The 16,357-nt window shown below is 39.5% G+C and overlaps 2 protein-coding genes across 3 annotated transcripts; both read left to right on the forward strand.

The window, feature by feature from the left end:
* Nucleotides 1-392: 392 nt before the first annotated feature.
* LOC139944476 (galectin-3-binding protein-like) lies at nucleotides 393-7,194 on the forward strand. The gene is made up of 3 exons (XM_071941500.1): nucleotides 393-582; nucleotides 1,644-1,871; nucleotides 3,109-7,194. Exons 2-3 carry the CDS (start codon nucleotides 1,653-1,655, stop codon nucleotides 4,456-4,458), a joined length of 1,569 nt encoding a protein of 522 aa, XP_071797601.1. The 5' UTR covers nucleotides 393-582; nucleotides 1,644-1,652; the 3' UTR covers nucleotides 4,459-7,194.
* An 889-nt stretch (nucleotides 7,195-8,083) lies between these two features.
* Nucleotides 8,084-16,357, forward strand: LOC139944527 (uncharacterized). Of its 2 annotated transcripts, none has more exons than XM_071941572.1 (7): nucleotides 8,084-8,165; nucleotides 9,175-10,472; nucleotides 11,530-11,661; nucleotides 12,242-12,385; nucleotides 12,589-12,808; nucleotides 13,515-13,643; nucleotides 14,588-16,357. In XM_071941572.1, exons 2-7 carry the CDS (start codon nucleotides 9,243-9,245, stop codon nucleotides 14,743-14,745), a joined length of 2,013 nt encoding a protein of 670 aa, XP_071797673.1. In that variant the 5' UTR covers nucleotides 8,084-8,165; nucleotides 9,175-9,242; the 3' UTR covers nucleotides 14,746-16,357. The 2 variants fall into 2 exon arrangements, with proteins under 2 accessions (XP_071797673.1, XP_071797674.1); XM_071941573.1 differs by lacking the exon at nucleotides 8,084-8,165 and adding an exon at nucleotides 8,166-8,249.

Below are 16,357 nucleotides of genomic sequence, written 5' to 3' on the forward strand. Positions count from 1 at the left end.
ATGCCATGTTATGGAAAGCCCAAGGAACATAACACACAAATTTCACCACCTCCGGCTTGCTTCACAACCGCTGCCAGATGGAGTGGGTAATCTGCTGCAGTTTTACAGGGCTTTAACGCGGTTTTAATTTATCAAGTTTTCAGTCCATTTTTTAGGCCACTAAAATGGTTGTTATGGAACATGACCAGCAAAATAACTACATATATTTTGTATAGGAACAGAGTACGTTTTGTTTGCATCATTTATTACATTTTTGGGGCTCCATAAGTTTTCTACAACTAGGCCCTTTTCGAAACCACGGCTCCAGCTCCAGATTAGGCTTAGGCTTGGCCCCGCGATACGTGCTCAGCAGACTTGGCTTCAGATGAGATAACGGAGACTGAAGCCGAATCCAAAGCCGAGACCGTATGTTCGAAAAGGCCTGTTACAGTCACGCATATTGCAAGAAATGCTGGCGGTAGTGTCGGCTGCATGGAGCGTTAGTCGACCTGTTAGACAACAGCAATAACACTCATTTATTTCAACAAGCAGTACTCTTTCTGATATCTCCAGTCATTCACCAACTAAGGACGAATTCAGCACGTGAGAATAAAAAATAATTGGTCTAATCATGGAGGTGGTAGACATTTTTATTTTTTATTCTCTACCTACGCTCCATGATGATGATCATGCATGGGACTTTTATGTCATTTGATTTTGATGAATTGATGGTCTGAATGAATCATTAACAAAAATAACAACATGGTTTGAACTTTATCATATAATCAAAATCATTGAATGATTTTGATTATATGATAAAGTTCAAACCATGTTGTTATTTTTGTTAACTGTATTGTAATAATAATTATATTGTTATGTTAATTAAAACTAATATGTAAATCAACAGGTAGTTTGTTTACAATTTTGGGAAATGTCCATATCCCAAGAACTTTTTCATTTGTTTGATTCTTCTATTCTAGCATGTCTAGCTAGTAACAATTATAATTTATTCAAAGTCAAATGAAGTAAATGGGACGTTTTCAACATTCCTTTTGTTTGGTAAAATCAAAATTAAAAGTGAGTGAAAAATAGATTCAGTAATTGGGACGCTGTACTCCTTTTTTCGAAATGTTGACATTCTTCGAGAATGTCAAAATTTCGAAAAAAGGAGTACAGTACAGCGCCCCAGTTACTGGGTCTAACTAAGTGAAAAAGTGGTGGCAGGATACGGAAATCTTTCTCGCTGGATTGCAGAGTATACTCTTCAAGCGATCCAAACTGACGTGATCTTGATAGTAGAACTAGAAGTTTTAGAACCAACACTCCACAAACAAAAGAGATTTTACACGTGGTTGTACAGTGTACAAGCAGGTTTCCTTATAATAATAGATAATTCTTACTACTAGAACTATGAGGTTTGTGGAATCGTATATCGTTAACGAAGCGAACCTCATATTTCTAAAGAAGTAGATTCTTATCTTTTCTTGATCTACTCCTAGAACTATGTAGTATGATGATGAGGGTCGTTACATGTATGCTAAAGACGAAAGCGAAACGTGCCTCTTATCATCGTAGTTCTAGGAGTAGTCCTACCTTGTAGATACTACTAGGAATTGCTAATTTTGTCAAAACTATTATTATTTTTATTCTCTTGACCTTTCTAGTAAGTGAAGATGATGTTTGACGACTATGATGTGGATTATGATGATGATGACATTGATGATGAGTTTCTGTACGATGCTGGCTCGGACGACGACGAATATTTCATGACTAGGAACGGAGAGCTGGTTTATGCTGGCGATGTCTATGAAGACTACTATGAATATGCCAATCATTTCGCAAAGAGCTCTCACTATTCGAAAAATGATTACTACAAAATGGAGGAGGCAAAGGTGAGTTTATTCGCCGCAATCCCGTTGATGATTGGTTTTTAACCTTGCCAGTATGCTTAAAAACCACCAGGGCTTGTAGCTCAAAATGTTTACTGGACCAGAATTTCATTTAACAAGACCGAACTCAAAAGGAGTTAAACTAGGACAAGATCTTGATACATGTAGATCTTAATTGTCTTATGAAAGCGTACTTTGAATTGATATTCAAGAGAACTGAAAGATATATTCAGATTTTGTTCAAAAAGGTTTCACAATGAGGTAGCCCATTATTTATTATTGAACGGAAACAGTAAGACCATCTGACTTGACAAGTCGGGAGTTTGAGTTCACTACCCATCCCTAAAATCTCTTGCCTCTGGCCTGAGGTGTCTCCTTTGTGTCAAAGGGCACCCTGTGAGGAAATAGTAAATTTCTACTTGAGCAATTGAAGGGCACCAAGGCAATGACCATGGGGGCATGGAGGCAATCGCTTTTGTTGCCTCTGTGGTGACGTATCAGGCCTGACCTTTAAAGGCAGTGGATACATTTGATAATTGTCAAAGACAAGTCTTCTCACTTGGTGCATCTCAACATATGCATAAAATAACAAACCTGTGGAAAATTTGAGCTCAATTGGTCGTCGATGTGTGGGATAATAGTGAATGAAAAACACCCTTGTCACACGAAGTTGTGTGCTTTCAGATACTTGATTTCAAAACCACAAATTCTAAACTTGAGGTGTCGAAACCAAATTCGTGGAAATTTACTTCTTTCTCGAAAATTACATCACTTCAGAGGGAGCTGTTTCTCACAATGTTTTATATTATCAATAGCTTCCCATTACTCATGACCAAAGTAAGGTTTTATGCTAATAATTATTTTTAGTAATTACCAATAGTGTCTACTGCCTTAAAGAAGACCCATCCAATTAAAATCCAAAAATATGTTTAAATGTTTGGTTATGTAAGAGGATTGTACTTGTAAACTAAACTTTTAAATAAAAAACCTTAACATTGAAGTTATTACGTCCTGACTGCTGATAAAGTTTTCCATTTATGAAACAATGTTGTCCTATTCCTGATAGCAAATTGTAGTTGGGTCTTAACTCTTAATTTCTGCTGCCTTGCATTAAATAAAACAAAACAATGTCTGCTGTTTCCTCAAGATCTTCCTCAAATCAAGGACAATTTTAGTTTTAGAAAAGGAACATCTGTTGCTTCAACTCTTATTAACACTCGTAATTATTTTCAATTTGCAGAATGAACTTGAGACCAACAATAAGCTTCTCGTCGGTGATCGCATGTCATGTTTTCTTAACAACCCTAAGCACAGTGACGTGACGCTGAAAGTCGGCCGTACTGTTTATCACGCCCACAAGATAATTCTTTGTTCCTGGAGCGAGGTGTTTCGGAAAATGTTCATCGATCCTTTGTGGTCCAGTCCAAGGAAAGGTGAAACCAACAGGCCGGAGCCTCAACAGCAGGTGCTCGTCGAGCCAGATGAATGCGTCAAGGTCTTCAAGGACTTCTTGAAGTTCATGTACACAGAGACGGTAGAGATGAGCACAGAGAGAGTGTATCCCATCCTCACACTGGCGGATAAGTACATGGTTCAAGATTTGCGTGATGCCTGCGAAGACTTTCTTCTGGAAGAAGTTGCTCACATCAGTGGGGAGGAAGCCTTGAAATTGTACGCAGAAGCAGAGAGACTTGGATTGGAAAGAGTCCAAGACCAATCAATAAAGGTTTTAGAAGCTAATATCGGCTACCTACCAGAGAGCTGCATACAGAGTATGAATGCTAATCTCCTCATCAGGTTACTTCAGAGCTCAAAGCTGCTAGTTGAAGACGAGCATGCCGTGTGTGAGCTTGCTGTGCAGTGGCTTAGCGTCGAGGGAGAACAAGCGGAGCGAAAGGTACACGCAGAGGAAATCTTATCGCTGATCCGCTTTCCGCACATGCCATCTAAAAAACTCAAGAGCATTCTTGATTCATCACTACCACAGGATATGGAGAATGCCTACAACTCCAAGTTGACGGAAATGATTTACAAAGCATTTGAATGGCGGGCCCTAGTCGCAGAGGAGGCGTACACAGCCATGGAAGATGATTTCGTGGAGCCGCGCATATATCTGAATCAGGCCTTTTCACTTCACAACAAGGGTTTCTCAAGCATGACCCAAAGTGATGGTGAAAAGTTTCGGAAACTGACACTCTACACCGAAGAACAAGACGATTACTACCACTCTAAACTCACCTTCCGTGCTTCCTCAGCGACCGACAAAAACATCTACAAGTTTGGTAAAAGTTCCTGGGAGGTGAGTGCCTATTCCTCCAAGGAATGCGATGCCTGGAACATTAACTACACCATCCGAACGAGTCAAGAGCTTGGACAGCCGTACAGAGTAGCAGTCTTAACTCGCCTGACTGATGAAGGCCAGGACCCCATAGTAACCATACACGATGGAAACACCAAGGAGAAGTTCACGCTTACTGTTTCCTCAGCTCTGCTTAAACTCAACGAGATGCCCATCAAAGTGTGGACCAAGATGGCGATTTTCATAGGGAGGAAGAAGAGTGATCCAAACGCACACATACACGTTGACTGAAGGGCCATATTATCAGAGATTTTCAACTCCTTTTCAAATAGTTGGATTGAGCAAACAATACAAGTCTAAGGTCGTGTGCGAAACGACGGCTTCGGCTACAGCTACGACGCACACTTCTGCCTATTCAACACTGGCAGATGCGCTGGTCTAGCCATAACTGAAGCCAAGTCGCTGTTTCGGACACAGTTTTTTTTCTTTCTGATTATGCCATGAAGTTAAATGGAATGTCCAAGCCGTACATTTATGATGAAAAAGATGTGTTTGTTTATGTGGGGGGGGGGGTTGATGTTGGACTAATGTATTAATCTCAAAGCATCATCATAATTAGGTTCTTTTGGATCTTAAAAAAAAAAGATTTTTCAAAGTTTACCTTCAATCTACTAACTGGTATGAAGAAATAAAATTTACATTAAAGAACCTATTAAATCAATTGGAGGTATTCTTGAAGATTTTTGGGGAAATGGTAAACACATAATTTGGTCATTTAAAATGTTCTTGGCAGAAAGAGGGTATTAACCAAAATACCATTGAAAAAAGAAGTGTTTGTGGCAGGTTCGTGGCTCATTTTTGCTAGTCACATTCATCTGCGCAAATTTATTTCTTGCTAAGGATTTCTTTGTAACTTGCTGTGACCAGACACTGACATAACAACCCCCCCCCCCTTGTATTTTTAGGGCCATGTCGCATGAGCCAATTTAAAGGCAAGCAGTTCAAAGCAATCTCCATAAAGACAAATTGTTTCAATTCCATTTTCACATAAGTTTTTTATGGGAATAGGTAAGATATTGTTACATGTAGAAGACTAACTCATTTTCCTTTTGCATGCAGTGTAATTGGTTACCTCTAAAGTTGCCAGGGGTTGATTTCACACAGATAGTGCTAACTTAAGACTAGTCCTAGGAGATATTAAAAAACTTAAGGGTAGCCCTAAGTTAGCGCCAGTAACTTGTTCTAACTTGAGATAAGAATACTCAAAACTCTGTGTGAAATCCACCCCTGTAAAAGCAAATTGCCTTGTGTGACGAGACCCATACAGTAAAGGCTTCTAAGTTCATTTAAAGTCCAAACTATGAATGTATCAACTTTTTACATGATAGTTAGGAATGTTCTTAACATTTGTTTTCTATTGAAGTTATAAAAGTGAAGATCGCCAGAGTGTTGGTAAAGTTAACTTTAATCCAGTATACTGTAGACATTTGTAATTTGTAAGAATACATTTGTAATGTGGGTCCATAGAAGACCAGATGGAAAGAGTTTTGAAGAAGTTTAAATCATAAAAACTGCTTTATTGATCAGGTTTCATTTCACATTCTTTTATGTCAAAAATTCTAAAAGATTTTTGATTTCAGAGCGTTGTAAAAGCCATTGGACACTTTCGGCACAGAATTTTTTTTTAAAGTTCACAGATTTACAAAACACTTACATTGTTTACAGAAGGTAATGGTGAAAGACTTCTCTTGAAGTATTATTCCATGATATGCTTTACTTTTTGAGAAAACATTAAAGCAACATCAATTCTCGATACCAGAACATTACGGATTTATTTTAAACACATGTCATGACACGGCGAAACGTGCGGAAACAAGGGTGGGTTTTCACATGATTTTCTCCCGACTCCGATGACCGATTTTGCCTAAATTTTCACAGGTTTGTTGTTTTATATATAGAAGTTGTGATACACGAAGTGTGGGCCTTGGACATTACTGTTAACCAAAAGTGTCCAATGGCTTTAAAGACTATTTGCATAAATATGTATCAAATCTCAGCACCCCCCCCCCCCAAATAATGAGGTTTAAAAAAAGGCAGTTGTACTTGGTGTATACAAACTTCTATGCCCTCAGATAAAGCGCTGTTAAAAAAAACCTAAATCTTCATCTTCTATTCCATACTAATATTTCATTTCATTTGATATGATTTTGATATGATTGATATCTTGTTTTATTCCAGGACGGACGGAACCCGCCCCCCCCCCCCCCCCCCCCCATTACCCTGGGAAAGGGTTACAACAATGTTTAAAATAATGCATATTGCGGTTTTATTGTGATGGATGAGTTAGTAAAAAGCACCCATGTTAAACTGATTATCTAAAACACGAATTTCATTTTAAAGGCAGTTGGACACAATTGGTAATTACTCATAATAATTATTAGCATAAAACCTTACTTGATAACGAGTAATGGAGAGCTGTTGATAGTATATAACATTGTTAGAAACAGCTCCCTCTGAAGTAATGTTGGTTTCAAGAAAGAAGTAATTTTCCAAAAATTTGATGTCGTGACCACAGAATTAGATTTTGAGACCTCGAAAATCAAGCATCTGAAAAGCATGCAACTTCGTGTGACATGGGTGTTTTTTCTTTCATTATTATCTCACAACTTTGACGACCAATTGAGCTCCAATTTTCACAGGTTGTTGGTTTATACATATGTGAGAAGACTGGTCTTTGACAATTACCAAATTACCAACAGTGTCCAGTGTCTTAAACTCAGATCAATTATTATAAAGTGTGGATACCGTTTGATTTGGCTGTACACAGACAATTTACACAAACCTTCAGTTTCATTGTTAGTATTCTGTCACCATCTCAAAACTCATTGTTCATGATGAGTTTGAATTCATTTTTACATTGTTATTGTATCTTTAAACTTTTATTAAATGGGATCATGGTATTATAGTATGATGTCTGTCACCTAATGATTTGTTTCTGGTTGAAGTTGAATAAAAGCTCAAATTGTAGCCCAATACTGATAGCCTCTTCTGTGTTTTTTTTATGGTTCAAGTTTGAAATTAAAATTTGAGAGAATAAAGCCATCACACTCACAGCTGCAAAATGCCTTTAAATATAATTTGGTTCACGAAGGGCCAAGGCGGCCACTAGGATTCTAAACATTAAACGTGTTTTCAAATGTTTTGGGTTTTTGTCCCATTAATTTTTGCGAAACAGAAAAACCAAAAACAACTCCACAACACAGGCCAACATGGACAAAGGACAAACAAAATGAAAGGACAAGTGAAGATTAGAGCCTATTATACAGTTTTCTCTACTCTTATCAAATGCTAGTCCTGCATAAAAAATAAAAAATTAAAACTGTTTTCCAAAAGTTAACTAATTTTGTTCAACCAGAAAATTATAAAACAACAGTTTAGGATGTCACCTAAGTTGATACCTTACATATTTTAGACCTTTGACTGAGAGATGCTAAGCCTCATTCTTACTTATTATATTAAACCTAATAGTTTGAGGTTGAATTTGATGGAGTTGCTAGTACAAAACTGCCCATTGTCAGCCAGGGCCTAATTTCATAGAGCTGCTTAGCACAAAAATTTGCTTAGCATGAAATTTTTGCCTTGATAAAAAAAAAGAATTGCAACCAATGATTTTCAAGATTAGCAAACATCAGCTGAATTCCAGTAATAAGCACAAATCAACAAATGGAAATTTGGTTGGTAATCTTGTCATAATCAAGGAAGAAATTTCATGCTAAGCAAATTTTTGTGATTGGCAGATCTATTGGTGCTCATTTCATGCACAATGCATTGTGCACTAACATTATTCGGTCAACATAGTGAGCTTCTTGTTGTCAATGGAGGGCGCAGTTCAAAATTACCGGTTGTTGACTATCGACTCGACTGGACTCGCGCCACCGTCGATGAATTGATCGCGTGCAGATCGTCGGGCGGGATTTACAATTTACAACAGCGGGAAGGTATGATTCTGTGTACTGTTTTACTGATTTTACATTTCACAACATTATGTTTAAGTGTGACCACAGGTGAAATGAGATATAGATGTAAGTGAAGATGTAGATTATAATTCTTGTATGATTTTGCCCCCCCCCCATGAATCGGTCCAATCCACTCGTTACCGTGACCTTGTTGATGATCAGATGATACGGAGTGGATTGGCCCTTTGCGTGGACCGCCGATATGACATGTAAATATTAAAATAATGGCAGCTTGGGAATTGTTCAACGGTTAGTACGTTGCAATATTTGTAATCCTCCATCGCAACTAGAGAAGGGTTGGTAGCCCGAATGTAAGGTTAGGTTGGGCCATTTTATTCAAATAGACTGAATTCCGTGGATTGAACCACGTCACTCGTTCGTACCACGAAGACGAAGTGACCTGTCAAAAATCACAATTTTTCGCAATATTTTAATTTTAAATTAATATACACATTTCTCTTTGTCAAATCAAACTTTAACTCCTAGTGCTAATGTTTACTATGATATGATTAAAAATAAACACAATAACAAGGTAGACCCAGTAGCTGAGGCGCAGTGTTAGAGGTTGCGTTCGGCTATCGTACGGCAGCTATACTCGATAGCCGAACGAAACCTCGTAGTTCTAGGAGTAGGGCTCTGTATAGCCCCACTTGTGTGGCCAAGGCTAGCTGAATCATTACAGCTAGCCTTGGCCACACAAGTGGGGCTAGCCTCTGTACTCCTTTTTGGACTAGCAATAATGACAAAAATTGAAAAAAAGAGTACAGCGCCCCAGTTACTGGGTCTAGTACAAAAGTAGTATGACCAATAATGACAACATTTCAAAAAACATGAGTGCAGTGCCCCAGTTACTTGGTCTAACAACAAAGTAACTAAAATGCATTCAGTTAATCACCTCCCAATCAAGCTTATTGGTGGAATGGTTGCGTTGTTCATTTACAACTTAAAGAGAGGAAACTTTTAATGTAGGAAATCTGTTTTTGTTTTGCAGATATTTTGCTTCCAGTCTCAGCTGACATATCAGTCAGTGCCAAAGAGTGCAAGACGCTTTATTAAACGATGGAAGAGAAGCACAGAGGAACCCAGAATGGTAGAGCTGGCTCAGTAACATTAGATCTCTCCTCCACAAATCTATCTTCTTTCGAGATAAGCAAGTCAGATTTGGCCTCTTGCACAACTCTCATTCTGAATTACAATGAAATCTGTGAGCTGCCAGCTGATATTGGAGATACCCTTCACAGTCTTAACAGTCTGTTACTCATTGGTAATCAGTTAAAGGAGCTGCCTGAATCCCTTGGAAAACTTGTGAGTCTCAAGGAGCTCAACCTGTCTGAAAACTGCCTGATATCTCTGCCCAAGACACTGGGTTGTCTTACGCATCTAGCAATCCTCAAGTTGGTCGGAAATGAGGTGAAGAATCTCCCGGAGGGATTTGGAGGACTCAAGTCTCTGAGGAGTCTAGAACTTGATGAGAACTCTCTGACATCACTGCCAGAATCGTTTGGACTCCTGGAGAGTTTAGAGGTTCTGGAGGCCTGCAACAATGCACTGGTGGAGCTCCCAACAAGCTTTGGAAATCTAAGACATTTACAGATACTTAACCTGAGCAATAACTGTTTAGAGGCCCTGCCTGATTCATTCGGGTCATTGCAGTGCCTTAAAATGGTGGATTTATCTGGGAATAAAATTAAGGCTCTAATGCCCCAGTTTGAGTCTTGCCACTGTCTTGAGAAGCTCTATCTCACAGGGAACAGATTAACTGTTCTTCCTGTTTGGATCGGGGAGCTTCCTAAACTACAGGAATTGAGTCTAAGAGATAACCAGTTGGAGCACAAAGCTTTACCGGAATCATTTGGGGAGACGAGCAGAAACACCCTTAGACACCTGGACATTTCAGGGAATTTTCAGACTGAACTTCCATCAACGCTAGGGCTTCTTGTCCACCTGGATTTCTTGCACATGGGCAGCGTGATCGGAGAACTGGAGCGTCAAAACTTTCAGAATGGAAACTGGATCGCGAGGTTCCCGGAAAACTTCGGAAACCTGCAACTATTGCGAGAACTTCATGCCGAGGAAAATCAGTTGAACTGCCTTCCAGAGAATTTTGGAGACCTTGCGTCTTTAGAGTTCCTAGACTTGGGCCAGAACATGCTGAGGCAGCTTCCAGAGTCTTTCTGCGAGCTGAAAAGTCTACAAGTTTGCCTGCTCTCCAAGAATCACATAGAGTGCCTTCCAGAGGAGTTTGGAAAACTGGGTGGACTTCAAGTTATCCGACTCGACTGTAATAAAGTATGGTGACTACTTACCTAGTTTCATAACTCATTCAAACTTGAAGTACATACACAATGTCAAGATGGGATAGCCTTGCTCAAGGCAGTCGAATTATTCACTCCGAAAAAAGACCGCCGCTGTATAAAACCCAACCCGTATTCACTGTGCGTAAAACCCACCCGTATTCACTGTGCGTAACATCACACGACACGATGCCCCCGTACACTATCCGCATCCCATGCGGAGGCCGTTAGGCCGACAGCCTTGTAGGATCTGTGTTGAAGCCACTGACCTCATTACTATAATAAGCGAGGAGTTCCCACGGTCAGCTCATTACCATAATGCCCGCGAAAGACGAGACATGTCTATTTCACACACCACCACCACGGACGCATGATAGGGTCCAAAGGTCGTGATAAGGGAAGTGCGTGATTGGACGTCAAAATGAATAATTCATTTGCCTCACATCCTGTGTTGTCTGATAGGTCTGACGAACGATATACATATTCATGAGCTGCATACTAGCATATCCTAGAGCCCCCCCAATTTCGTCCACTATTGGAATTTTTTCAAAACAACACATTATAACGGGAAGATACAGACCCGACAAGGCTGTCGGCCTGACGGCCTCAGCATGGGGTTAGTGGTGTACGAGTGCGATGACTTGTGTGAACAGTATTCGTGCGATGTGACAGTGTGTATACGGGTGGGTCATTCGGTGTGATCGCACACACCACGCACAGGGTATACGGCGGGTGGGTTTACAGCTGCGTCTTTTCGGAGCGAATAATGCGACTGCCTTGAGCAAGGCTAAGATGGGATGGCATTGTCACACATGTTCATCATTTACCATTTATAATCATCTATAAATAAAAAGTAGGCCTACAAATGAGAGTTATTGAGCGCATAATGCTGAGCCAACCTTACGCAACCTACACTATTAAAACATCTCAACGAATATAAAGAAACTTAATTTCAAAAGGCTCACAAAGCACAGAAAACACTTTTCTACAAGGGGTTTATACTATTTTAATCTTTAAAAAGTAACACGTATTTATAATTTTACTATTCACAGCTGACTGATTTACCAGAATCGTTTATGGAGTTGACCAACATCGAACTGCTGGATCTGTTTGATAATCAGCTGACAAGGATACCCTCGGTGCTAAAGTATCTGACGAAACTAACAAGGCTGGACCTTGATTTGGTGAGTGAAATAATTAAAACACAATCGCACCTTCTACAAAAATGTTTTGGTCAGGAGTCAGGTGTGTGTGTTCATTGAAACCAAGGACTTAATAGCCAAGTATACTTTTTATTTGTTTAAATATTTGATTGTTTCAAATGATGATGTATAAAACTTACAAAAGGTAGTCCGGAGAGGATATGTTCAGGCAGGAAGAATTTATAATCCCTGCTAGGAGTACACAATCTTAGCAGCGTTACTGACAGTAAAGCTCGGTTCATTCTTCCTGCGAATGCTTCATGCGATGCGAATTTCATTGCGTCACAAAGGGAAATGGAGCGCGTACCGATTGTTGCGTCACCCAAATTCGCTTCGCATTCGCAGGAAGTATGAACCGGGCTTTACTCTTCTCAGATTCACATTTCGAGGCCTAACAACATATATCTTTTTGTATAGAACCACATTACTTTGATGTGAATTTTTCTCCCAAGATATTATTTGAAACTAAGCCAGGTTTACGGGTCGCTTCTATGTGTGTGGTTTCAAAATGAATACCCAGAGAGGTTTCCAAATTATTTATATGGTTATCTACTTCAAACAGAATAAATTTGACATGCCAGCACTTTCGGTGCCTAACTTAACCAGACCCAACCAGTACCCATCAGGAAAGTCGGCTACCAGCGATAACTGGAGAACCAGGGCACGAGCCGATGAAGTTGCCATCGCTGAACAACAATCAGCCGAGGTAATGGTTTTCTATAAAGACTTTGATTGAAACCTATTAACTTTGTAAATGTTGGGCATGAGATTTTCAATTGGAGAAACTAACTCATGAACCCTACATTGGGTTGATGGTTAAATGTCGTCGTAATTTCATTTATTTATAATTTCATGACATCTTGTTTTTGTAGTTGACACAAACTGAATGTCTATGTTGTTCTTCATCAGGTGGTTTTGGATGAAATGAGTTCCCAGAACTCGATTAACACAGTACTCAATAACAGCATCATCTCGCAAGCCTTGCGTAATAAAGCATCTATCTGGCAGTCACACGAGGGCACTAAAATCAGGGAATCTCGCACGGACACCATACTGCTTGAAAAACGGATGTCCAGACGCCATCAAAAGTACTCCTACAGTTCTGATGACAATTCAGAGGACCCAAATGGTAAGTTGTGGGACATCATCAATCGCTATGTTTAAATAAGCCATTTGCAAGTTTGATTTGAATAGTGTCTGGTACAATGTATTGCTTTGTCACAAAGTGCCGCTTACATTTGAATTCCTCAGACTATATAGACAACTGCTATGTCAAACGATTGGCAAGCCATTGTATAGCAACCTCCAGATTAGCAAGCCCTGGTTACGGTACTTACCTAGTACGCAAAAGCTTGCCCCTAATCATGTGACATAGCAACTGTCTCGAAAGTCTGAGGAATTCAAATTTAAGAGGTAAATTGTGATCAAGCACATCACTGTACCAGACAATAATCTTTCTACCACGCAAATGGCTTATTGGCTTATTGGCTCATCATCATTATCTTTCCCCATTCTACATGTATCCTGTCTTGTGCTTGTCTCCGGATCACCAGTGAAGAAAGCAGAACATCCTGTGACACTAAACTTGCGATGTACTCTGTGTACAGTAAGCGCTGATGAACTTGGCCTATTTCATAAAGCCTGTTAGCACAATCAGAAATGAAGAAGAGACCAAACTTTCCTTCCAATAGTGTACCTTCACAGAACTCGGGAAAGTTCTGAGTATACAATGCTTAACACACACCAGTGTATGGGTAAACATGAATAAGGCAGAAGAGATCAAAATTTCCTTCCAACATGGTATGTTTACTTTTTTGCTTGGATTCCATTTGCAGAGCTGGATGATTGCAGTAGTGATGGCAGCCACGATGAGCAAGGAACTGGTAGCAACATCGTCCCCCAAGAGGAGATAGAAAAGGCTGAGGAAAACTGGGATGAAGATCTGATCGATATCTCGTGTTTCGGTGAGTAGGTTTTTTATAATTTTTTAATTTGTTATGCAAGTTCGTCCAAAACAAGGCTAAAAGCCACTCTAGGTAAGGGGCTACAAAAAGAAAAAAATGATTTAACATGAAAATAACTCAGGAAAACAGTCCAGATTGTAGGATGGGGGGAAACATCCACCAGGTAAGGAGTTCCAAAGAGATGTAGTACGTGGAATAAAGCTGTTGGAATGACTCTCACACTCAAACTGGGGACCTATAACAAAAGAGGTCAACAGAGTCCACAGTTCAGGAAAGGTCCATGGTTGGAAAATGTGTACAAAACCAATGGAAGCTGTTGCCATAAAGTTAGAGTATAAACAAAAGAGGGACAATAGGAGGTCTACGGTTGCAGGCGTATACAAGCTTGGGTGAGTTGGATCAGAGGACAAGGAAGATTAATTGTGACATATCAAGAAATAGAATATTTCTAACACCAAATATGTAATATTTTAGCTTTGAGGGCGAGTGCTGCCAATCGGTCTGAAACTTGGACCTAATTATGTAGCGCCTTATAAGGGTTTATAAGATGCTGCGGTGCACTCGGGAGTGACTGCCAGACGAACCGGGGCAAACCCCTTCTCTTTTAATAGCGATAGGCGTAATTGGGTTCTTTTAAATGCATTACACAATACAAGGACCCACAGCTTTACATCCCAGTCGAAAGACGAAGCAATAATGATTAAGTGTCTTGCTTAAGGTAAGGACACAAGTGGTAAGACTGGGACTCGAACCATCACTCTGTCCAACAGAAACACCAGAGCTTGAATTTCCTTGACCGCTCGGATACGACACACCACATAATGCAGGCTGGCATAGTGTATTTATCAGTAAAAATCATGCGAATGAAACTAAGCGCTACAACAACACATGTAGGATGATAAAGAGACTATATAGCTATCATTTCTTTTCTCTTTTTTTTTAAGGGTCCGACAGGCTTTACCGTCATCCCCAAGACATGGACAAGACAGTAGATGCAAACTCTTGTTTTGTCTTCACACCCTCTGATGAGCATGTCCCAAACCTCCCTAATGCCTCCATCAACGACGACGCAGAGGATGGACAGTTTGATGATGCAGATTAAACTCCTATCCAGGAAGTTGTGTGACTCGGTAGGATAGGGACTCTGGGTGTCGTAGACCTTTTCGCAATACCCATTGCGCAAGCTCTAAAAACTGAGGTGCACTTGATCACTAGGAAGACCAGCATGCACCTCATTCCCCGCCTAATGCGTGCACACCTAGTATTTGCTGTAAGGTCTGTAGGGAAATCTGAATCCGGAGATTCTGTCCCCAAATATGGGAAACTAACATGGGCTGGTGAAGGAGGAGATATCAGAAGTAGTTTGTACACAGTTCCAAAGTATGGGGTGGGGCAGAATCTCTGGGGAGGGGAAACAAGATCTCCTGCCATACCAGACCAAACCACAATCATTGGGCCAGACACAACCTCATTCAAGTCAAAACATGTGTGTATTGGGTTAGCATAGGGCGAAGTATTATGGAAGATTGTGGAGGATCCCAAGCCAAAGTTACATTATAGTAAATGGAATTATATTTGCTGCTGCATTAAGCTATGAAAAATGTAAGTACGGGGCCCACTTTCATAAAGCTGTTGAGCTGAAAATATTGCTTAATAGCAAGTTTCGTTGCTGAGCTAAAAATGAGTGAGGCAACAATGTAAACTGCCATTTTGGCTGGTAACCTGTTTCTGTTTAGCAACACTTTTCTGTGATTAGCAAGTTTTTGTGCTTACAGGCTATATGAAATTGGGCCCTTGTATACTTATTCTTAAAAGTTGTTGAGTGTATTAATATTATATTTTTATTAACTTCTCAGGCCGTCATATTATTGAATTAATTTTAAATTATTTTGACTTTGTTCTAGATTAGACCTTTGGGTGCGACTAGCAAAAGTACCTCCATACATCTCATAGAGCTGCTTCAAAAGCAAACAAAGTAGCTAAGTTCATAACTATGTTGCTCACCAGAATAAATTGACCAGCCTATACATACTATGCATGGCTATGTCTGATTTAGAGACTGTGGCTACGGCTGCACCTTGAAGGCCATTGGAACAAGCGTCCAGATATAGGATGCCCCAACAGCCACAGCCATGTTTTCCAAATCTAGGTATCTGACTATTTATATTTGTTCAAGATTAGTCATAAAAAAAGCCCTTCTGTTTCATCATGCATTTTTATCTATAAATATCGTTGTCGAATGTCAATTTAAGGAATGATATTTGAGCACTAAAATATACCTGATGTTTTTGCACCAGAATGAAAGCCATGACAAATCTGATTCCTGATTGAAAATAAACACCAAATATGTTTGTTTTCTCTATTTTCTTTCAACATTTTTTTTTCTTTTTTCTTTTTTTCTTTTCAACAAAGACGCACTGACAATCAGTTGGAGCCAGCATTTGAATTTTTTTCTTTTGTAATTTGTCAAGTTATGGGCAGTTACCTCTGAGTTCTTTTATGAGTTCTCATTTTGAGCTATCATTTGAGTTCTTATTTGAGCTCTTTTATGAGACTTTAACATGTATAAAAAGTGTTCATAGGATGCCCCTTGAGAAAAAGCTACCAATCAACTCTTAAAGAATGCTTTATTGAGTTGTATTTTTTGGTAGAGTTATTTTTGTAATTTTTAAAATACTAATTACGGTGCTTTTGTTGACTGCCAAGTAGCAAAA

The sequence above is a fragment of the Asterias amurensis genome, chromosome 11, assembly GCF_032118995.1.
Source record: "Asterias amurensis chromosome 11, ASM3211899v1".
Classification (NCBI taxonomy): Eukaryota; Metazoa; Echinodermata; class Asteroidea; order Forcipulatida; family Asteriidae; genus Asterias; species Asterias amurensis.

What these genes read in the sequence shown, in the direction of transcription:
- LOC139944476 (XM_071941500.1), top strand. Translation starts at nt 1,653, where the DNA reads ATGATGTTTGACGACTATGATGTGGATTATGATGATGATGACATTGAT. An exon ending in ACAAAATGGAGGAGGCAAAG is followed by an intron (nt 1,872 to 3,108) that starts GTGAGTTTATTC and finishes TTCAATTTGCAG; the next exon opens with AATGAACTTGAGACCAACAA.
- LOC139944527 (XM_071941572.1), top strand. Translation starts at nt 9,243, where the DNA reads ATGGAAGAGAAGCACAGAGGAACCCAGAATGGTAGAGCTGGCTCAGTA. An exon ending in TCCGACTCGACTGTAATAAA is followed by an intron (nt 10,473 to 11,529) that starts GTATGGTGACTA and finishes TACTATTCACAG; the next exon opens with CTGACTGATTTACCAGAATC. An exon ending in GATCGATATCTCGTGTTTCG is followed by an intron (nt 13,644 to 14,587) that starts GTGAGTAGGTTT and finishes TTTTTTTTTAAG; the next exon opens with GGTCCGACAGGCTTTACCGT.